This window comes from Rhinopithecus roxellana, chromosome 19, assembly GCF_007565055.1.
Source record: "Rhinopithecus roxellana isolate Shanxi Qingling chromosome 19, ASM756505v1, whole genome shotgun sequence".
Taxonomy (NCBI): domain Eukaryota; kingdom Metazoa; phylum Chordata; class Mammalia; order Primates; family Cercopithecidae; genus Rhinopithecus; species Rhinopithecus roxellana.
In genome coordinates, this window is record NC_044567.1 from 66,363,268 (window position 1) to 66,384,654 (window position 21,387).

Below are 21,387 nucleotides of genomic sequence, written 5' to 3' on the forward strand. Positions count from 1 at the left end.
GGCCACGCCATGCCCCCACAAATGCCACTCACCAAGCTGAACCCACCCTTCCCACTAGCCCGCCTCCAGCCCTCAACGGGTGACCACGCCTCCCTCCACGCGCCAGGCCACGCCCTCCGCCACAGGCCCCTAACGCCAGGCCGCGCCCTCCATTTTCTTTCCAGCCTGGCGCCCGGCCCTGCCTCCCGGTCCCACCTCCCACCACGTGCCAAGCCGCGCCCCCAAGCCCGCGCCACCAGGCAGCACCTGCACACCCGCGGGCCACGGGCCCTAGCGCACCCGTCACCTACCCAGGCCAGAGACCGCCCTCCGCCCTATAAGCCTGAGCAACCCCGGCTCTCCTCGCTTGGAGCACAGCAGAGCTGCTCGGGAAATGTGGGGTCACACCTTCACTGTCTTCTCGGGAGCAGCTAGGCTAGGCTGCGGAAGGACCTGGGAACACAGATATAAAGGAATCAGCACGGCTGGAGGCAGCATTGGAACCCAGCGTACTGGAGGCGGTGGCAGAGTGGGGATGCCCAAGCGCAGAGCTAGGCCCCTAAAGGTTTTTTCCCAGCCCAACAGGATCTCCGGCGTTATTGGAAGGCCTGCCCTGCTTTAAGCATAAACAGAGGAAGAGACAAACGCAGCCGAGGGCACTGGGCCGGGGGCATAGGGAAACGGGCAATGTGTTGTTCTGGGCTGGATCCTGGAACAGAAAGAAGGCATTCACGGAAGAACTGGTGAGAGCCAAATAAAGTCTGGAGCTTAATCGCATTGTACCATGTCAGTTTCTTAGCTTTGACAAATATATGAAAGGAATGTAAAAGGCTAACAAAGGAAGCTGGGTGGGGGTAAATGGAACTCTCTGTTCTACGAAACTTTTCTGTAAATCAAGTTATTCTAAATTAAAAGTTTATTAAAATATTCAACTTGCACCTTTCATATAATCCAGCTATCCCACTCTTAGGAGAAAGGATGGGATCCATTAACACAAGCACATGTTCACCAGTGTTCCTGGCAGGCTTATGTGCCTAGAACAACCCAAACGCACGTCAGCAGGTAAATAGGTAAATAAGATTTTGTATATCTATACAAGAGAATGCTATTTAGCAGTAAAATAGAATGAAGTGGCCTGGCAGTGGCTCACGCCTGTAATCCCAGAACTTTAGGAGGCTGAGGCGGGAGGATAGCTTGAGTTCAGGAATTCGAAACCAGCCTGGCCAACATAGTGAAACACTGTCTCTACCAAAAAATACAAAAATTAGCTGGGTGCGGGGGCATGTGCCTGTAATCCCAGCTGCTCAGGAGGCTGAGGTGGGAGAATCGCTTGAGCTCTGGAGACTAAGATTGCAGTGAGCCAAGATCATGCCGTTATTGCACTCTAGCCTGGGTGACACAGCAAGACCCTGTTCCCCCCCCATAAAAAGTACTCATATATGCTACAACGTGGATGAATTTCATTAATACTGAGTGGGAAAAGCCAGACAAAAAGAGTACATACTGTATGATTCCAGTTACATAAAATTCTAGAAAACGCAAACTAGACAGAGGGAAAGCAGACCAGTGTAGCCTAGAGGGGCCAACAAAGCCACAAGGAAGTGGACTGATGGATGTGTGTTTATCAACTTGACTGTGGTGGTTTCACGGGTATACACATGTGTCGAATTGTATGGTTTAAATAAGTAAAATGTATGTCAGTGATTACGTCAATAAATTTTTTTTTTTTTTTTTTTTTGAGATGAAGTCTCACTCTGTCGCCCAGGCTGGAGTGCAGTGGCACAATCTGGGCTCACTGTAACCTTCACCTCGCGGGTTCAAGCAATTCTCCTGCCTCAGCCTCTCGAGTAGCTGGGACTACAAATGCACACTACCACACCCGGCTAAATTTTTTTTTGTATTTTTAGTAGAGACGGGGTTTCATCGTGTTAGCCAGGCTGGTCTCAATCTCCTGACTTCGTGATCCGCCCGCCACGGCCTCCCAAAGTGCTGGGATTACAGGCGTGAGCCACCACGCCCGGCCAGTAAAATTCTTAACAAAGAAAACGAGCACTTGAGTTTAGTGCTGGCTCCCAGACTTCCTAGTTGCATGGTCTAGGGCAAGTTGACTCATCTCTTTGAACTTCACTTTCCTCATCTAAAACGATAATGAGAGGAGGGACTTGTAGTTATGGCAGTATAAAGAAGGACTCAAATCTCTCCAAAGAGGGATAAACAAAAATAAAGCTGGGGGAAATGGTCAAAAACAGCCACTTCATGGCTGGAAATCTACCAAAGGCAGACAACAAAATGAGAAGCTTTATTTGATTTTTATTTATTTTTTGTCTTTCAGTTTCTATTTTTAACTTTGTGGGTATATAGAAGTTATATGTATTTATTGGGTACATGAGATATATTGGTACAGACATGCAATTTGTAATAATCACATCAGGGTAAATGGGATATCCATCACCTTAAGCATTTATCCTTTCTTTGCGTTGCAACCTTTAGTTACTAGTTTTTTTATTTGTATTTTTTTTTTTTCAGATGTAGTCTCGCTCTGTCACCCAGGCTGGAGTGCAGTGGCATGATCTCGGCTCACTGCAACCTCCGTCTCTTGGATTCAAGCGATTCTTCTGCCTTAGCCTCCAGAGTAGCTGGGATTACAGGCACCCACCACCACGCCCGGCTAATTTTTATATGTTTAGTGGAGATGGGGTTTCACCATGTTGGCCAGGCTGGTCTCAAACTCCTGGCCTCAGGTGATTCCACCCACCTCGGCCTCCCAGAGTGTTGGGATTACAGGTGTGAGCCACGTGCCTGGCCATTTGTGTTTATTTTTTATTTTTTGAGACGGAGTCTCACTCTGCTGCCCAGACAGGAGTGCAGTGGTGCCATCTCAGCTCACTGCAACCTCCACCTCCCTGGTTCAAGCGATTCTCCTGCATCAGCCTCCCGAGCAGCTGGGATTACAGGTGCCTGCCACCACACCCAGCTAATTTTTGTACTTTTAGTAGAGATGGGGTTTCACCATGTTGGCCAGGCTGGTCTCAAACACCTGACCTCAGGTGATCCACCCACCTCAGCCTCCCAGAGTGCTGGGATTACAGATGTGACCCACAGTGCCCGCTATAATAACCATTTTAATATATGTGTGTGTATGTAACTCATAACATCATGTTGTGTACCTTATATATACACAATACAATTTATTTTTTAACAGGTTACACAAAGTATATTATCAGATAAGGGGTTAATTTCCAAAATATATAAGAGGTCAAGTGATTCTCCTGCCTCAGCCTACTGAGTCACTGGGACTACAAGTGTACACCACCAGCCTGGCCAATTTTTTTTTGTATTTTTAGTAGAGATGGGGTTTCAGCATGTTGACCAGGCTGGTATCAAACTCCTGGCCTCAGGTGATCCTCCTGCCTCAGCCTCCCAAAGTGCTGGGATTACAGGCGTGAGCCACCGTGCCCAGCCCTGAGTGTTAAGTATCTTGAATGTAAAATCAGGAAATCCTTGACTGCCTTCAAACACACGGGGAAGGTTCAGGATCTGGAATTTGTCTTCTGTCTCTTCCACTTGGTGTGAAAAGCTACAAAATCAGGAACCCCTATTCCTTCACAAGGGCAGCAGAGTCTGGCCTGGTCTTGGGCTGGCATAGATTCCGCTCAGCTTCCTGCTCTTCTGCACTCATGCCCAATAGGAAAAATCTTCAAGAACTGCATGCCTGTGGGGAGAAAAAGCCCACAGCTGCCTAGAAACACCAGTTGGCGTAGGGCGCTGCCTGCCCCCTCGCCAGCGAGCTCTATTAGACATGGAAAATCCAGGTCACACACGCCCCTGACATGAATGCAGAGCGAACTTACACTGGGCTCCTACTTGCCAAGTGGATTCAGCCACTAGACCGGCAGACAACTGGCAAAGACTGAGCACAGAACTGCGTTCCCTGGAATGCCATGCACATGAGAAACAAGAGGAATCTGTACCCGAATTTGGGGAGGACAGTGGGTGGTCATCTCTCCCTTAGTTTTCCCTTGACCCACACAGGCCAGGGGGTCCCCTCCCACTCGAGGTAGATGACTAAGCCACAGGGAACTCTGCAGTCTTAGGGATTGTCATGGTCACCCAGGGTGATTCCAGCCATCTTCCTCTCAGGGGATGAGCCATTTCCTAAAGCTGAACAAAATGCCAAGCACATGCGCATGGACAGCCAACAGAGGTCCTTGGGATAAATGAGTGTTTGCTCCTCTCCAACACCAACTCTAACGACTAACTTGGAAAAGATTGTCTATGATCATTACAGCAGCTTAAACGTGTGAATTGGCCACTCACTGGTATTTTGTTTTGTTCTGTTTTTTTGAGATGGAGTCTTGCTCTGGCGCCCAGGCTGGAGTGCAGTGGTGCAATCTCAGCTCACTGCAACCTCTGCTTCCCGGGTTCAAGTGATTCTCCTGCCTCAGCTTCCTGAGTAGCTGGGATAACAGGCACCTGCCACCATGCCCAGCTAATTTTTTGTATTTTTAATAGAGACAGGGTTTCACCATATTAGGATGGTCTAAATTTCCTGACCTCGTGATCCGCCTGCCTCGGCCTCCCAGAGTGCTGGGATTACAGGTGTGAGCCATCATGCCCGGTCCACTCACTGGTACTTTTTAACCATAGTATTTCCTGTGCCTGAGCACACATAAATATTAGGCATCAAACCAATAAACCATGTAGTCAACAATTTACAAAAATACATCTTTATTGTGTTCCAATGTTGTTGCGTTATACAGATACCTAGTTATATAAACTTGGTCATGTTAAATATAAACACAAAAAACTAGAAACAAATCAGCAAAACCACCAGAAAATCCCTCTGAGCCATGAATCCTCATTAAAAATGTATAGTTGGGGTACCTATAGCTGTAGGTTAAAGCAGCACTGCTTGAACTCAGGAGTTCAAGACCAGCCTGGATGATACAGCAAGATACCATCTCTTTAAAAAAAAAAAAAAAAAAAAAAAAGGGCCAGGCACGGGGGCTCACGCCTGTAATCCCAGCACTTTGGGAGGCTGAGGTGGGTGGATCACTTGAGGTCAGGAGTTTGAGACCAGCCTGGCCAACATGGTGAAACCCTGTCTCTACTAAAAATATAAAAATTAGCTGGGCATGTTGGTGGGTACCTGTAATCCCAGCTACTCTGGAGGCGGAGGCAGAATTGCTTGAACCCAGGAGGCGGAGGTTGCAGTGAGCCAAGATTGTGCCATTGCACTCCAGCCTGGGCAATAAGAGTGAAACTCCGTCTCAAAAACAAAAAAGTACAGTGGGATGATGAAATTGTCTTCAATCACCACCCTCTGAAAATAGTTATCTGTAGCCAAATGTAAATGTTGAAAGCCACAATAAAGACATAAGCGATACAGAATAAAAGCATGGTGGGCCTCACCATATCCAGGGGACTGGGCAAGTCAGATGCTTGCTCTTGACTCCCTCAGCAACCTATGTTGAGCAAAAATGATCAGGGGCTCCATTGTTAAGCCCCAAGTTAGCTTCACCAGTACCTGCAGGAGAACACCCCAGAAGAACAGCCCCATGGCTTCAGAACACACATTTCAGAGGACCAGAAGATGAGGAACAGGTCCACTTCACTCCCCAAAGTCTCTTGCGGAGCCCTAACTCAATCACTCAGTGACCAAGAGCTGGCAATGTACTGAATATTCACAACGCAGCAAAATGTACACTCAAACATGAGGCCCAGAAACTCTTGCTGAATTTCAAAATAGAAACGCTTGAATGTTAACCTCGGGAGGGGATATGTTATTGCGACTGCATGCCGAGTTGGACCCGTTTCTCCTGTGGGTTTTGAGATCTAAGTCCACAAGGTGCCTGAGAGACAAGCTGTCCTCCTAAGCATCTCTCCAAGGGGTTTGAACACAGAGTCCACCATCCCTCCGCCTTTCATTGCCATCTTCAGCGATTCCAACGGCTTGAGGGAGGGTGTGGGAAGCACACAGGCCCCAAACCTGACAGAGGGCAGAGCCAAGCCCCGACGGTTTCCCTTCCTTGCTGGGACACAGCTCCTCCTAGCAGTTCAGAAACTCAAGGGACAGTTCCTCTCGCGGGGCTGGAGGAGTCTGCGGACAGCCATCCCCGTCTTCGGGCAGGTGTGTGGGGCGGGTCAGTTCCGAGACTCCAAAGCTGTGGGGCTGCGGACCGTGGACATGAGGTGTGACTTGTAGGTCTTGCTCAGGCCAGTCATCCAGAACTTCAGCAGCTTGACGTTGTCCTCCTCGGACGCACCCAGGATGCTCAGCAGCTTCTGTGTGTCCTCTTTGGGTCGACTGTCCACCTTGGTGAACTTAAAAAGCACCTTCACTTTGCTGAAGAGAACCAAAACAAAACACTCAGACGCCACAGCCCAATCCCCCAAGCCCTGGTCACGGGGGCCCGCCGGGGGCGACACAGCTTCAGCACTAGCAGGAGCTGTGCAGGCAGAGCTGGAATCCACACGCTTGGGGCAGTGGGCTCGGCCCCTGAACTGCTGAAAGGAGCTGTGTCCCAGCAAGGAAGGGAAGCTGTCAGGGCTGGCCTCGGCCTCGGCCCTCTGTCGGGTATGGGGCCTCTGCGCTTCCCACACCCTCCCTGAAGCTGTTGTCAAGATGCCAAGAAAGAAAGAAAAACCTTCCTTAAACTCACGGAAGACACTGGTTGCTCCTAAGCTTCACTGCCTGATTTTAAATCAAGACAATGTTTGACTAATAAATTTGACCAAAAAAATTACCAACAATCAAGGCAGGAGGAAATAAATTTGCTTAAAAAAAAAAAAAAGCGGTGGGGCCAGGTGCAGTGGCTCACGCCTGTAATCCCAGCACTTTGGGAGGCCAAGGTGGGCGGATCACAAAGTCCGGAGTTCGAGACCAGCCTGGTCAATGTGCCGAAACCCTGTCTCTACTAAAAATACAAAAATTAGCCAGGCATGGTGGTGGATGCCTGTAATCCCAGCTACTCAGGAGGCTGAGGCAGGAGAATCGCTTGAACCCGGGAGGCAGAGATTGCGGTGAGCTAAGATCATGCCATTGCACTCCAGCAACAAGAGTGAAACTCTGACTCAAACAAACAAACAAAAAATCAGCGGGGCATGGGTTACTGGGCTTTCAGGTTTTGAAGTTAATTGCACAGCAGATGACAGAGCTTCCATTACGAACCCTCCTGTGAGCTTGGAGCCCTTGCCCAAGACTCAACCGCTCTCTGAGGCAGGCGCCACCCCCACATCCCCATGCAGGAGCCAGGGGCAGAGATGATGACCACTTCCCGAGGCCACCGTGAAGTGGTGGGCAGACCTGGAGTTGGAACCCCGCCCCCAACCTCTTCTCTCAGCTCCTCCCTCAGTGGCCATGGCCCAGCTCCTCTTTTGGAAACAGCTCCAGGTTTTCTCCAGGGTCACAAGCAAAGGGGCCTTGCCCACACTGTCGCTTACTTCATCCACTCCTCCTTGAGGCACACGAGGCACTGGTCTACCACATCCACAGACAGGTTTTGGTTGGTCAGAGCCGCTTCAATCTTATTCAGGATGGTGGGGCCGACTGGGGAAAAGGGCAGGGGCAGAGCAAAAGCAGGCGTCAGCGCGGGGCAGGAGCATCTTCTCACGAAAAGGACACTCTGCCTGGGGGCACCCACCTCGGTCTGCAGCTACAGGGCTCCCGCTGGTCACCACAAACTCGTACTTGCTGAGAGATTGGTCATCCTCACACCCCACAGGGTGGAGGGTGGAACGTGCGGCTGCATGGACCTCCACGATGACGGCAAACTCTGTAACAACACAAGGCCCATGGCTCCTCACCTCCCCCGTGCTCCTCACCTCCCCTGCGCTCACCCACCACGGGCCCCACTCGGCTCATCTCAGGTCGGTGGGAAAGGCTGCCGGTGAAAAGGCTGGCCCAGATCAACACTTTGGTATTTAAAACCTTTCAGGTCATTTGTGAATAGTTAAGGGTTAACGTTTGCCTCAGTTAAACTAATAATTTATTATATACAATACTCACAAAGTACTTTATATACATCAATTTACCTCTTACTAAGCAGCCCTGCGAGGGTGGTCTCACCATGACCCTGTCCTACAGATGGCGAAACAGGCCTGGAGATGTTAAATAACCTGCTGGTAGTGGTAAGAATTTCAAGTCTGTTTGAAACCAGAGCCTGTGTTTCTAATGCTACCCGGAAAAAAGACATTGTCTCACAGGGAGTCAGGACCCACAGCCTGGGTGCTGATTGGGGGCTCAGGGCAGCTCCACTCAGACCACGCGTGAGTCAGCAGCTGCTGCGCACAGCTGTGCTGGAGGAAGTCACTGACGAGCCCCTGGGGGCTGACCCCAAACCAAAAGACCCGGGGTTTGCTGAGCCCTGACCGCACCAGTGAAGGCCGGGAAGACTTCGGGCACATAGAGGAAGAAAAAGGCTGGAAGAGAGCAGAAGGCTGGACAGAGGAACAGTAGAAGAGTAAGGAGAGGACGGTGGGGCCCACAGAAGCAGGCGGTTCACGCCCAGCGTTCAGCAGGCCTCTGTCTCATGGGCACCCACTCACCAGGACGACCAGGATCCTCCAGCCAGGGACACATCCTCCCACCCCAGGATGGTGACCTACAGCCCACTGATGACAGTCCCTGCCAGCCACCCTTCCCATCAGGTCCACTCACCCACTGCTGCCTGTGTGAAGACAGAACACGGAGGCCCAAAGCCATGGGGGAAGCTGGCCCTGCAATGAGGCCTCCTCTCCACAACCCATGACAGAGATCTGGTTCCACTCTGGGCCTGAGGCATGGGGACCCTCAGCGCAGGGCATGGCCCCACAGCCCGCGGTGGCACGCACCTGAGGAGAGCACGTGTGGGGGGATCTGCACATGCGGGCTGAGCCCCAGGAAGTTGCACCGATAGGCCTCCTCGTACTGGCTGCTGTACGGGATGATGCGGACGCAGCCCACGGGCAGCATAGTCTGAGGAGGACAGCAGGACTCAGACCAAGGACGCGAGGAAGCCCTCGGCCCCAGCCGTCCATGTTCCATTACCCAAACCCCACATGCCTCCTGCAGCCCGGTCCAAGCCCTCCCTCCTGCCAGAGGAGTCCCCAGACTCTCAGTCCACGAGAGGGCGGAGGGGGGTGGTCCTCCACCACCAGGTCCCTAACTCTTGTCTGGACTGCCAGTCACACACCAGCTTGCACCGCCCCTGGCTCTGTGGTGTTAACTCTTCTATTAATCTTTGCTGCACAGATGTTTGTCTCTTACCACATCCCACAAAGAAGCTTTTTCCAAGACTGTGTCATATGCATTTTTGTTCCCTCTCATGCCTAGGCAGTCAGCAGGCACACTCATCCTTCTGATGATTTAAACGTCACCAGACCAGACCCGGGTCTCCACGCCCACTGCGCTCCAGGTGGAGACAGCGTGGTGCACGCGGTTCTGCTCTGGGCAGCTTAGCATCCCCACCTGACACCAGGCACCAGGACAGTACTGCCCTGCACCGCACACCTAAGGAAAAGACGTTCTCACCCGAAGCACTTCAAAAGCTGACTGGACGAGGTCCACGTCTCCGCTTTTCCAGATCACCTGGTTCCCCATGAGAACGTGCCAGGCCAGCATGCGGAAAGACGGGGCACCCAGGACCTAAACAAGAGAGTGCAGGGCTTTCGGCATGACTAGCAGAAATGTTTTTCTCTCCCTTCCCATTAAGTTATTTATTTGTGCGTTCGTAAAACTTTGTAGAGCAAAGACAGGGCTCAGGAAAAAGCCACTCATCTCAGGGAGGCTGGTGTCCAGCTAACCCACAGGGCATGGGAGTGGATTCCCAGGCTTTGTCTTTCCTGACCAGGTTCCACTCTTGCTAAGAGTCCACTGGCAAAGCTTATTTGAGGGCACGCCTGCACTTGCCTGCAGAAACACCTCGAAATAGCTCCAGCTAGGCCGGGCGCAGTGGCTCAAGCCTGTAATCCCAGCACTTTGGGAGGCCGAGACGGGCGGATCATGAGGTCAGGAGATCGAGACCATCCTGGCTAAAACGGTGAAACCCCGTCTCTACTAAAAAATACAAAAATCTAGCCGGGCGAGGTGGCGGGCGCCTGTAGTCCCAGCTACTCCGGAGGCTGAGGCAGGAGAATGGCGTGAACCCGGGAGGCGGAGCTTGCAGTGCACTGAGATCTGGCCACTGCACTCCAGCCCCAGCGACAGAGCGAGACTCCGTCTCAAAAAAAAAAAAAAAAAAGAAATAGCTCCAGCTGTTTGGAAGGCCAGTCATTTGCAAGCAGAAGCATGGGAAGCATTATTAATGACTCACGGTGTGGAACAATGGTTGTAATCACAGACCTGTAGCATCAAAATCAAATCATCCCTGATGGAAAGCTTGGCCAAGACTGGCCCAGTGCTTCCGGGCTGACGACACAGTGCCAGGATCCCCAGCCCAGGGTTAAAGGGGCAGAGACAGAAGCTCCAGGTTTGCACTGAAACTTGATTTCAAAGCTCTGGCTCCAAGATCTTTCTCCCAATTTTGTTTTTAAAAATTTGCAGCAAAAAAATGTTAACCTTCTGCAATATTCACCTTCTCTCTACAGACACTTTCTGCTGAACCATTTGAAAGCAAGCTATAGGGCCCTCGACATGGCAGCACCCAGGAGAACAAGGGCATCTCCACAGCTGAAACCATGACTGCAGCCAGGCGTGCCCGGACGGATGCATCTGATATCCAGCCGCGTGCTCAAGCCTGGGGCACCTGCCTGCTTGACGGCTGCTGTTATTTGGATCCAGGAGCTACTATAGGACCATGATTGCTTTTCGTTGCCATGTCCTTTTTCTTTCTTTTTTCTTTCTCTTTCCTTCCTTTCCTTTTCCTTTCTTTCCTTCCTTCCTGCTCTTTCTCTCTCCTTCCTTCCTTTTCTTTCTTTTTTTTTTTTTTTTTTTGAGACGGAGTCTCGCTCTGTCGCCCAGGCTGGAGTGTAGTGGTGCAATCTCGGCTCACTGCAAGCTCTGCCTCCTGGGTTCACGTCATTCTCTGGCCTCAGCCTCCTGAGTAGCTGGGACTACAGGCACCAGCCACCACGCCCACCTAATTTTGTTTTTGTATTTTTAGTAGAGACGGGGTTTCACCGTGTTAGCCAGGATGGTCTTGATCTCCTGACCTTGTGATCCGCCCGCCTCGGCCTCCCAAAGTGCTGGGATTACAGGCGTGAGCCACCGCGCCCGGCCTCTTTTTCTATTTTTTTTTGAGATGGAGTCTTGTTCTGTCACCCAGGCTGGAGTGCAGTGGTGCGATCTTGGCTCACCGCAAGCTCCACCTCCCAGGTTTACGCCATTCTTCTGCCTCAGCCTCCCAAGTAGCTGGGACTACAGGCGCCTGCCACCACGCCCGCCTAAATTTTTTTATTTTTAGTACAGATGGGGTTTCACCGTGTTAGCCAGGATAGTCTCGACCTCCTGACCTCGTGATCCGCCCGCCTCGGCCTCCCAAAGTGCTGGGATTACAGGTGTGAGCCACCGCGCCCGGCCTGTCCTTACTCTTTTTTTTTTTTGAGACGGAGTCTCGCTCTGTCGCCCAGGCTGGAGTGCAGTGGCCGGATCTCAGCTCACTGCAAGCTCCGCCTCCCAGGTTTACGCCATTCTCCTGCCTCAGCCTCCCGAGTAGCTGGGACTACAGGCGCCCGCCACCTCGCCCGGCTAGTTTTTTGTATTTTTTAGTAGAGACGGGGTTTCACCATGTTAGCCAGGATGGTCTCGATCTCCTGACCTCGTGATCCGCCCGTCTCGGCCTCCCAAAGTGCTGGGATTACAGGCTTGAGCCACCGCGCCCGGCCTGTCCTTACTCTTTAACCTAGAACAGCCTCTCCCCACACCCCATTATTAACTTCCGTGACACTGACACCTTAGGAAAGTCCAGCCTGCTGTCTCGTGGCTTCTAAGAAGACAAACACAGCTTTGAAACACAATATAAGAGAGAGACCACAATACCACGTTTCACCAAACCCCAACAGCCTCAATGCAGTCCCACCTCCAGAGGAATTCCAGACCCCTTCCAACCTTCACCGACATAAGCAATGGACAAGGAAGGTTTCAGCCGAATGCAGGATTTTGATGGAATGAGTGTTTTCATCCAGAAGCCCCAAGGATATCTGCCATGAAATCAGACTCACTCCATTTTCCAAAACAAATAACTCTCTTCTGATGAATCAGTGCTCATTGCAAAAACACATACAGAAGAATCTTATAAGAAGGCAGCCTGCCCTTGTAATCCAGCAACCCGCACCCCTCTCTCCCGGCATCTGACTCGATATACCTGGAGGCAACACTGTTAGATTTTGTCATGTCTGGCAGGCACACATGTACATACATCACCCTAAACACACACTGCCTATTTCTTCTAATTAATCATATTCCATGGTTTGGCTGCTGTTTACTACTATGGTTTGTATGCAGGTTCTTTTTTCTTTTTGAGATGGAATCTCACTCTGTCACCCAGGCTGGAGTACAGTGGCACAATCTCGGCTCACTGCGACCTCTGCCTCCCAGGTTCAAGTGATTCTCCTGCTTCAGCCTCCTGAGTAGCTGGGACTACAGGTGCATGCCACCATGGCCAGCTAATTTTTATATTTTCAGTAGAGATGGGGTTTCACCATGTTGGCCGGGCTGGTCTCAATCTCGTGACCTCGTGATCCGCCCCCCTCGGCCTCACAAAGTGCTGGGATTACAAGCGTGAGCCACCACACCCAGCCAAGAATGACTATTACTTTCAATGGGCAGGGTCCAGGCTGCATCCAAACCAATTATGGTGCTGTTCAACGCCTTTAGGAGGTTCTTAGAGGATTAGAGGACCATGGGATGCCAACTATCTGGGCTTTTCTTTGAAGATACTTAGGTCATCACTGAAAGGTGAGCACTGATCCTAGGGCTAATACCCCCGATGCTCCATGCCCCCAGCCACCCACCGAGGAGGCTGTCAGTCACTTCCTGCAGGGTTTTGAAGATGCAGGGTCCAGAGGCAAGGCGTGTGGGCAGGGACAGCTGGGCTCTCCTCCCGCGTTCCTGATGTGCTTTGCCCCTGCTGCCTACCTGCCTCATGTGCCGGAGGGACTTGAAGACTGGTAGCTTCCGGGGCTGCCAGCTCCCACAGCCTGAGAGAGAGGAGGACTCTGCTGGGCCCTGGGTCAACTCCCGCCCTTCTATACCCTCCGTCAACACAGGGGCTTTCTCTTCCTCTTCAGCCTCAGAGTTGTCCCAGCTTTCTGATTCCTCTTCTAAATCTGCAAGATAGACAACATGGACAGTTACAAATACAAACAGTCTTGTCCCTTGACTTCAGCCCAAGGCACGTCGTGGGCTGAGCCAGTCAGTGTAGATTCCTGGCTGCAGCCAGGTCCCATGCTCCCTGTTGCTCTGGGAGCCCTGGGGTGGGAGGGAGGGCTCAGTTGCTGTCTACTTAGCCCAGGGCACCACACATCTCTCTTAGAAGCACCTACGGAAAGACCGTCAGCTGTTCTTTGCTGGTGAGAAAACTCAAACCAGTGAGAAAAACGCCAACAGTGTGTCTACGGAGCATACCCAGTTAGCCACAGTTCTTGAGGATCTACACATTGTTTTTTTTTTTCCACTTTTTTTTTTTTGAGACGGAGTCTTGCTCTGTCGCCCAGGCTGGAGTGCAGTTGCACCATCTCGGCTCACTGCGACCCCAGCCTCCCAGTTGAAGTGATTCTTCTGCCTCAGCCTCTTGAGTAGCTGGGACTACAGGCGCTTGCCACCACACCTAGCTAATTTTTGTATTTTTAGTAGAGACAGGGTTTCACCGTATCTGCCAGGCTGGTCTCGAACTCCTGACCTCATGATCCACCCGCCTCGGCCTCCCAATCCACTTTTATTTTAGATTGAGGGCGTACGTGCGCGGCTGTTACAAGGGTATGCTGCGTGGTGCTAAAGTTTGGGCTTCTATGAACCCTGTCACCCAGACAGTGAACCACAGGAAGTAATATGCCCAGATAGTATCCAATAGAAAGTATTTCAGCCCTTGCTCCCTTCCCTACCTCCCTCCCTCCCTCCTTCTGGAGTCCCTGGTGTCTACTATTCCCATCTTCTTTATTTGAGACAGGGTCTGGCTCTGTTGCCCAGGCTGGAATGCAGTGGCACGATCGCGGCTCACTGCAGCCTCAATCTTCTGGGATCAAGTGATCCTCCCAATGAAGCCTTTCAAGTAGCTGGGACTACAGGCATGCGCCACCACGCCCAGCTACTTTTCATATTTTTTGTGGAGGATGGACCTCCCTATGTTGCTCAGGCTGGTCTCAAACTCCTGAGCTCAAGCAATCCGCCTGTCTCAGTCTCCCAAGCGCTGGGATTCCAGGCGTGCACCAGTGCCCGACTTCACTCTTCTTTATGGCTGCATCCAACATCATTTCATTTAGTCCTCTCAGCTGTTCTGACGTCAGCACTATTATCTCCATTTCACAGATGAAAAAATGAGTATTTGTCATTTCAATGAACCTTCATGGAGCCTTCACAAATGATGACATCTCCATTTCATATCACGAGACCCAAACAGAAGGGTGCACGTGAGAAACAGAGCCAGGATGCGAAGCCAGGTCTATCTGAGGCCAAAGAGCAAGCCCTGAGCCCGAAACCCCACACTGTGCATGCCCAGCACACCTGCGTTTCCAGAGCCCGAAACCCCACACTGCGCATGCCCGGCACACCTGCGTTTCCAGAGCCTGAAACCCCACACTGCGCATGCCCGGCACACCTGCGTTTCCAGAGCCCGAAACCCCACACTGCGCATGCCCAGCACACCTACGTTTCCAGCTCTCACAAAGGCTTCGACAGACCCAGCTCTTTGTGCTAAAAAGCTCACCAAGACACTGCCCTTGCCATCTGCACATGCCTAGAAACACGATTGGCACTATAATAAATGGCTCCAGGGCCAGCCAACCCACAGGGCATGGGAGTGGATTCCCAGGCTTTGTCTTTCCTGACCGGGTTCCACTCTTGCTAAGAGTCCACTGGCAAAGCTTATTTGAGGGCACGCCTGCACTTGCCTGCAGAAACACCTCGAAATAGCTCCAGCTGTTTGGAAGGCCGGTCATTTGCAAGCAGAGCATGGGAAGCATTATTAATGACTCATGGTGTGGAACAATGGTCGTAACCACAGACCTGTTGCACCAAGATCAAATCATCCCTGATGGAAAGCTTGGCCAAGACTGGCCCAGTGCTTCTGGGCTGGCGACACAGTGCCAGGATCCCCAGACACAGGGCCCCGAGTCCCAGATCAGGAACCTGGGGAAGCCCAGGCACCTGAGAGGTCAGGGAACCACTGCCCTTGATGGAAAACTTGGGTCCAACTGAAACAGAACACTTTATTTGTAAAGGAACAAAGACTGTCGACCAGACCAAGCACTTGGCTATCACAAAATCAGGACGAGAAGCCTTCAATCAGCCAGTTCTCTCTAGGGACAGCCCACCTGTGAATTTTCCCCACCTAGCTGGGGAACAGATTCTTTCACACAGGGTCAAGGCAAATGAGACAGGAAATCACAACAATCACATCGAGATCAGAGGGTGAGCTTCCCGAAGGCTCCTTCTGGGCTGATTCAGAGCCACATTTCCCTCCCTCAGCTCTTCCTGCCAGGAGAGCAGACAGCTGGTACCGCCCCACGGCCATCTGGGCCAAGGCCCCGGCAATGGCACCCCGCCTCACCAGCGAGCTTCTCCATCTGGACCAAGGTGTCCTCGGTCGGAGCACCTTCCAGGAGCTTCTCGGTCAGCCGGCTGCCACACGCCTTCAGGAGCCTGGAGAACACAGCACCAGCTATGAGCCTTCTCACCAAAGGAAAAAGCAAACCTGCCGCTCACCCAGCCCCTGATCCTACCAGTTTAAGGAAAACATGGGTATAAAAGACCACCACCAGGGCACAACCAGCCAGATCCCGCGTGCAGGCAGTTCCACAAGCCAATGACCAAGGTCCTTCAATAGACGGATGGGAGGAACTTGGACAGGAGGGGATGCAAGGGGGAGCTGTTCTAAACCAGAGAGACTTGGGGTGCTGCTCCGATGCCAACGCAGTCATTTGTGAGACAAAAGGGAAACTGCACAAGGGCCTGCAGCCTGGAGAACACTCAGGAGTCTGTCTGTTTTGTTGGACATGATCACGGTATTATGATTATATTTATGGCTGGAACGATACAACTCAGATATGCTTTAAAAAAAAAAAAAAAAAAAGGGCCGGGCGCGGTGGCTCACGCCTGTAATCCCAGCACTCTGGAAGGCTGAGGCGGGTGGATCACGTGAGATCAGGAGTTTGCAACCAGCCTGGCTAACATGGTGAAACCCTGTCTCTACCAAAAATACAAAAATTAGCTGGATGTGATGGCAGGCACGTGTAGTCCCACCTACTTGGGAGGCTGAGGCAGGAGAATAACTTGAACCCAAGAAGAAGCGAGTTCCACCTCAATAAGTTTTCTGCACACTCAGGGGAAGAGGCCCAGAGAACAAGGACTCTCGGCCCAGATCTGTGCTCACTGACAAGTGCCCACAGGCCAGCGCTCCTCGCAGAGGCAGCAAGAAAATTCGGCTAAGCACCGTTCTCCCAAATCTGTGGGAGAACAGATACAAGCCAACCAATGTATCGTGACTGCTCTACACTAATGGATATGCCAAAAGCAGAGGCGCCTGTTACCAGGCAAATGAGGTGTGCAGGCACGCCCACAAGTTGTCATCACTTGTCAGCGATGTCAGTGAGCGGGCGGCATTGCCGTTCCTCTGGTGTAGGAATGGCGTGAAGGCTGTGTTCATCCTCTGAGCACGCTGTGGGCATCCAAACTGCTCTGCCTCAAACACCTGAAATGCAAAGGGAAGGGACGGCCTCTTTTAGCCAAAGCTGCCGGCAGCCCGGACCCCCACTCGTTCACAGCCACCTCCAGGACCTGACTCGTGGAGGCTCAGTCCCACTGCACTCTCTCGAGGCAGAGCACACAGGTGCCACCAGTCCAATTGTTCCCAACAGCATAGCTCCACCCCCAGCTAGATCAGGAGCCACCTGAGCACAGGAATTGGTTGAGCTTCTCCTGTCCCCTTCCTAAAGAGCGACCCAAGGCACCCCGGGGGATTCTCATGAGTGGCCATCTGCGCTGCTCCCCACCTGTCTCCGCCTCCCCTTCTGGGTGCACTACTTGGCTAATGCACACGTGACTGGCTCTGGCCAACAAGCTGAGAGAAACAAGGCTCCTAGCACCGTCCATGCTTCTGGAGGGCAGAAGGAGCAACATTTTTTATTTTTCTTTTTTTTTTTTTGAGATAGAGTCTCACTCTGTCACCCAGGCTGGAGTGCAATGGTGCGATCTCAGCTCACTGCAACCTCCGCCTCTCAGGTACAAGCATTTCTCCTGCCTCAGCCTCCCAAGTAGCTGGGATTACAGGCATGTGCCACCATGCCCAGCTAATTTTGTATTTTTAGAAGAGAGGGGTTTCTCCATGTTGGTCAAGCTGGTCTCAAACTCCCGACCTCAGGTTATCTGCCCACCTCAGCCTCCCAAAGTGCTGGGATTACGGGTGTGAGCCACTGCGCCTGGCCTAGGGGCAACATTTTCATACAGCTACCACTCTGCCTGCCAGGACAATCACAGCAAGCAGAGCCCCGCTCTCCTGCAAAGCACACTGCATGAGCAAGAAACGGGCCCTATGGCTTGAAGGTGCTGAGATCCGGAGGCTGTTTGTTACCAGAACATGACCTGGCCTGGCCTGAGCCGCAGCTCCACAGCTCCACAGCTGGAGGCCTACGTTCGGTGGTGCAACTCAATGGGATTAACAGAAATCCCTGAGACAAAGGCCAGAGGAAACAAAGATACCAGGGGTCTGACTGCAGCAAAGAAACCAGAGCTCAGCTAGAACCAGCACAGCGGGGGCAGGAGAGACCAGTAAAGCAGGCGGGATGGCCTGGGAGGCTCCTCACCACGACCTCCAGCCCTGAAGCCAAGAGACTACAATTCACACAGTGCAGTGGCTGCAAGCGGAGGGGAAGACGCCACCCGGGCTCCAGGCTTTAACCTCAGCACAGAGCGATTCCTGCAGTGCAGGGCCCCCTGCCACCCTGGCATCTTGTCTCTGCATTCACCTTGAGTGCCTTGCCCTGGAGCTCATCGATGATTCCCCGGACCTTCCCCAGCAGGAAGGGCCAGGAGTTGATGAGGTAGATCCGGTCCATCATGATGGTGATGATGCTGTACCAGCGCTGGAAGCCCCTGGCCAGGCTGTCCTTAATGAAGAAGGTGTGGCTGAACACAAAGCCGTGCTGCTCATCTCCGAAGAAGATAGGGCCTTCGCGGCCAGGGCAGACCTGGAGGGACACCAGCGACTCAGACAGCCCTTTCCTCGCTTAGTGGTACCAAATCAAAGCCTCTTCTTCATACTTTTCAGTCAGCTGGCACAAATCAGCCAGCATTAATAACAGGGGAGAGTGGCACGATGGGGACCATGAGAGCTAAAGACTGTCCTCTTCTGCTCCTGTGGTCAAGCTGCCAACACCACTTGTCATCGTGGACTGCAAGGGCCAGCAACAAGGTTCACTGCTTTTTTTCCACCTTGAGCCATAAATAACTCCCATGCATATGTCACACCTCTCCCAGACTCAAATGTATCAGCTTACTCACCCGTGGCATGCAGAAGAACCAGCAGATCAAAGCAGCCACTGCACTCTCCCTGCACTGAAATCTGCACATTTTATTCTTTTTTTTTTGGGAGGGGGGCAGTCTGGAGTCTCGCTTGTCACCCAGGCTGGAGTGCAGTGGCATGATCTTGGCCCGTTGCAACCTCCGTCTCCTGGGTTCAAGTAATTCTCCTGCCTCAGCCTCAAGAGTAGCTGGGATTACAAGTGTGTGCCACCACGCCTGGCTAATTTTTTTGTATTTTTATGAAACAGGGGGTTTCACCATGTTGGCCAGGGTGGTCTCGAACTCCTGACCTCAGGTGATCTGCCCACCTCGGCCTCCCAAAGTGCTGGGATTACAGGAGTGGGTCACCACACCCAGCCCCACATACTTTCTTCTTCTAAGAGGACTTCAGTCTCTCCTCACGACATACTTACTCTTCCTTAACACACAATTCTAAGACGTGCTGAGCTGCCTGCTAGCAGACCAGAGGTAGCAAATTAAAAGGAGAGGACAGCTGAGGGCAGGCACACAGCCACACTGAATGAGAACAGCAAGGAAGCTTGGTGTGCCTGACTGGGTGGACACCGATAACAAGGAAGTTTAGTAACTGAACAACGAATTCTTTTGTTGCCCAGGCTGGAGTGCAGTGGCGCGATCTCGGCTCACTGCAAGCTCCACCTCCTGGGTTCACACCACTCTCCTGCCTCAGTCTTCAGAGTACCTGGGACTACAGGTGCCTGCCACCACGCCCAGCTGATTTTTTGTATTTTTAGTACAGATGGGGTTTCACCATGTTAGCCAGGATGGTCTTGATCTCCTGACCTCGTGATCCGCCCGCCTCAGCCTCCCAAAGTGCTGAGGTTACAGGAGTGAGCCACCGCACCCGGCCGACGAATTCTTTGTAACAAAGACCTAAGAGCTCAGAGTCAAGAGCAACAGCAGCAGCAACGTAATTTAGGAACAAATCATCCACACCTCAGCAGGCTGAGAACAGCAGGGGACCATCACCGAGACTTGGAATGAGGACTGAGATAATAAAAAAAGGTGATGTTGATGCAGTGAACCACCTAACCAAAAATGCTTCCTATCTTAGGAATACATCCATCAAGAATGGACACACAGGGCTGGGCGTGGCGGCTCACACCTGTAATCCCAGTGCTTTGGGAAGATGAGCCAGAGGATTGCTTGAGTTTGAGACCAACCTGGGCAACATAGTGAGACCTCATCTCTACAAAAAAATTTTAAAAAGGCTGGGCACAGTGGCTCCCACCTGTAATCCCAGCATTCTGGGAGGCTGAGGCAGGCGAATCACAAGGTCAGGAGTTCAAGACCAGCTTGGCCAATACAGTGAAACCTCGTCTCTACTAAAAATACAAAAAGTTAGCTAGGCATGGTGGCGCACGCCTGTAGTCCCAGCTATTCAGGAGGCTGAGGCAGAAGAATCGCTTGAACCTGGGGTGGAGGTTGCAGTGAGATTGCACCACTGTACTCCAGCCTGGGCGACAGAGTGAGACTCTGTCTTAACAGAAACAACAAAAAACCCCAGCTGAGTATGGTGGCACACACCAGTGGTCCCAGCCACCTGGGAGGCTGAGGCTGGAGGATCGCTTGAGCCCAGGAGTTTGAGGTTGCAGTGAACCCGACGGTGCCACTACACTCCAGCCTGGACGACAGGGTGAGACCCTGCCACAAAAGAAGGAAAAAAGAAAACAATAATAATAAAAGGACAAATAATAAAAGTTTGGTGCTTAAAGTGCAAAAGCTAGCACCCATTCAGAAAATGCTCAGCAAGTCCAACGTGACTTCTTCTGCAATTTTGGACAATGGAGGCATCCTGTGCCCTGTGCTGTGCTGATCTGAGGGTCTGCCCTTAGAGATGATCAGTGCCTGCCTCCCTGTGCAATGCTGACTCCGAGCCCATCCGGAGCACCTGGGAGCATGTGGGCTCCCACAGAGACAGGTTCTGTGACCACGAGGCTCACCTCACAGCTCAGGCTCCGGACACAGGCCTGGCGGACAATGCTGAAGAGCTGGGGGTGGCTGGGGTGCTGGTGGCTGACGTATTTAATGGAGGTCTCTTTATCGTGGCTGATATACCCCGGGTGCCCTGCAGCAAGTGACCGGCAGCCCTGTCCATGAAAAGGAAAAGTAAATCTGTTAGTTGGGAAGCAGGGCAACAAACTCTCTTAGGTTTACGCAAATCTGAGCTCGGAAAACTCAAGCTATTTTTGTGTAAAAATAATTGGCTTCCGGATTTATACTTATCTGAAAATTTAAATGTTTCCTGAAGAGGAAAACAGAACACAGAGATCGCAGAGATTGCCTGAGGCTGTTCCTAACAGATATTTGCTGAGCACTTACGAAGCAGACGACATGAAAAGGGACCTGCATGCTCCATCTCATTCAATCCCAAGTGCCACCCTCTGAGATAACGTCAGTGAGAAGCCCCATTCTACAGAAGATAAAACTGAGGCTGAGGTGAGAAGCAGCTGGCCAGAGGGTGAGGGGCTCTGTGGTGGTAGCATTACCCACTGCCCCCCAGCCTCTGTCATTGGCTCTGAAATACCTGGAAGGGGCCTCAGCTACAGGCGAAAGGCCTAATAAAGAACAGGGCGGGCACCAAGCTCCAGGATGTTGGTGTGGCAGCTCACCACTGCAGCCCCACTGCCTCGCTGCCCCGCTGCAGCCACAGTCACTCCGGTGCTGAGGCTGCACGCCCTGGAGCTGCCCCAACCCCAAGACTGCGTGGCAGTGAGTCAGGCAAGCTCCTCCCCACA

The 21,387-nt window shown here is 52.1% G+C and overlaps 1 protein-coding gene across 8 annotated transcripts in view; it reads right to left on the reverse strand.

Annotated features, from left to right (window-relative positions):
• Positions 1-3,426: 3,426 nt before the first annotated feature.
• FLCN (folliculin) overlaps positions 3,427-21,387 on the reverse strand; it is a 28,468-nt gene continuing 10,507 nt past the window's right edge. For 6 of the 8 annotated variants that reach the window (XM_030923660.1, XM_010370936.2, XM_030923659.1 and 3 more), the window contains 10 exons: positions 20,593-20,739; positions 18,076-18,297; positions 16,642-16,802; positions 15,663-15,754; positions 13,034-13,224; positions 9,491-9,604; positions 8,812-8,935; positions 7,623-7,754; positions 7,423-7,528; positions 6,124-6,325 (listed from right to left, as the gene is read on the reverse strand). In XM_030923660.1, coding sequence (XP_030779520.1) covers positions 6,124-6,325; positions 7,423-7,528; positions 7,623-7,754; positions 8,812-8,935; positions 9,491-9,604; positions 13,034-13,224; positions 15,663-15,754; positions 16,642-16,802; positions 18,076-18,297; positions 20,593-20,739 — 1,491 coding nt within the window. Of the gene's footprint in view, positions 3,692-4,690; positions 6,326-7,422; positions 7,529-7,622; positions 7,755-8,811; positions 8,936-9,490; positions 9,605-13,033; positions 13,225-15,662; positions 15,755-16,641; positions 16,803-18,075; positions 18,298-20,592; positions 20,740-21,387 lie in introns of those variants that run through there. The other 2 variants (XM_030923657.1, XM_030923656.1) reach the window with 2 other exon arrangements.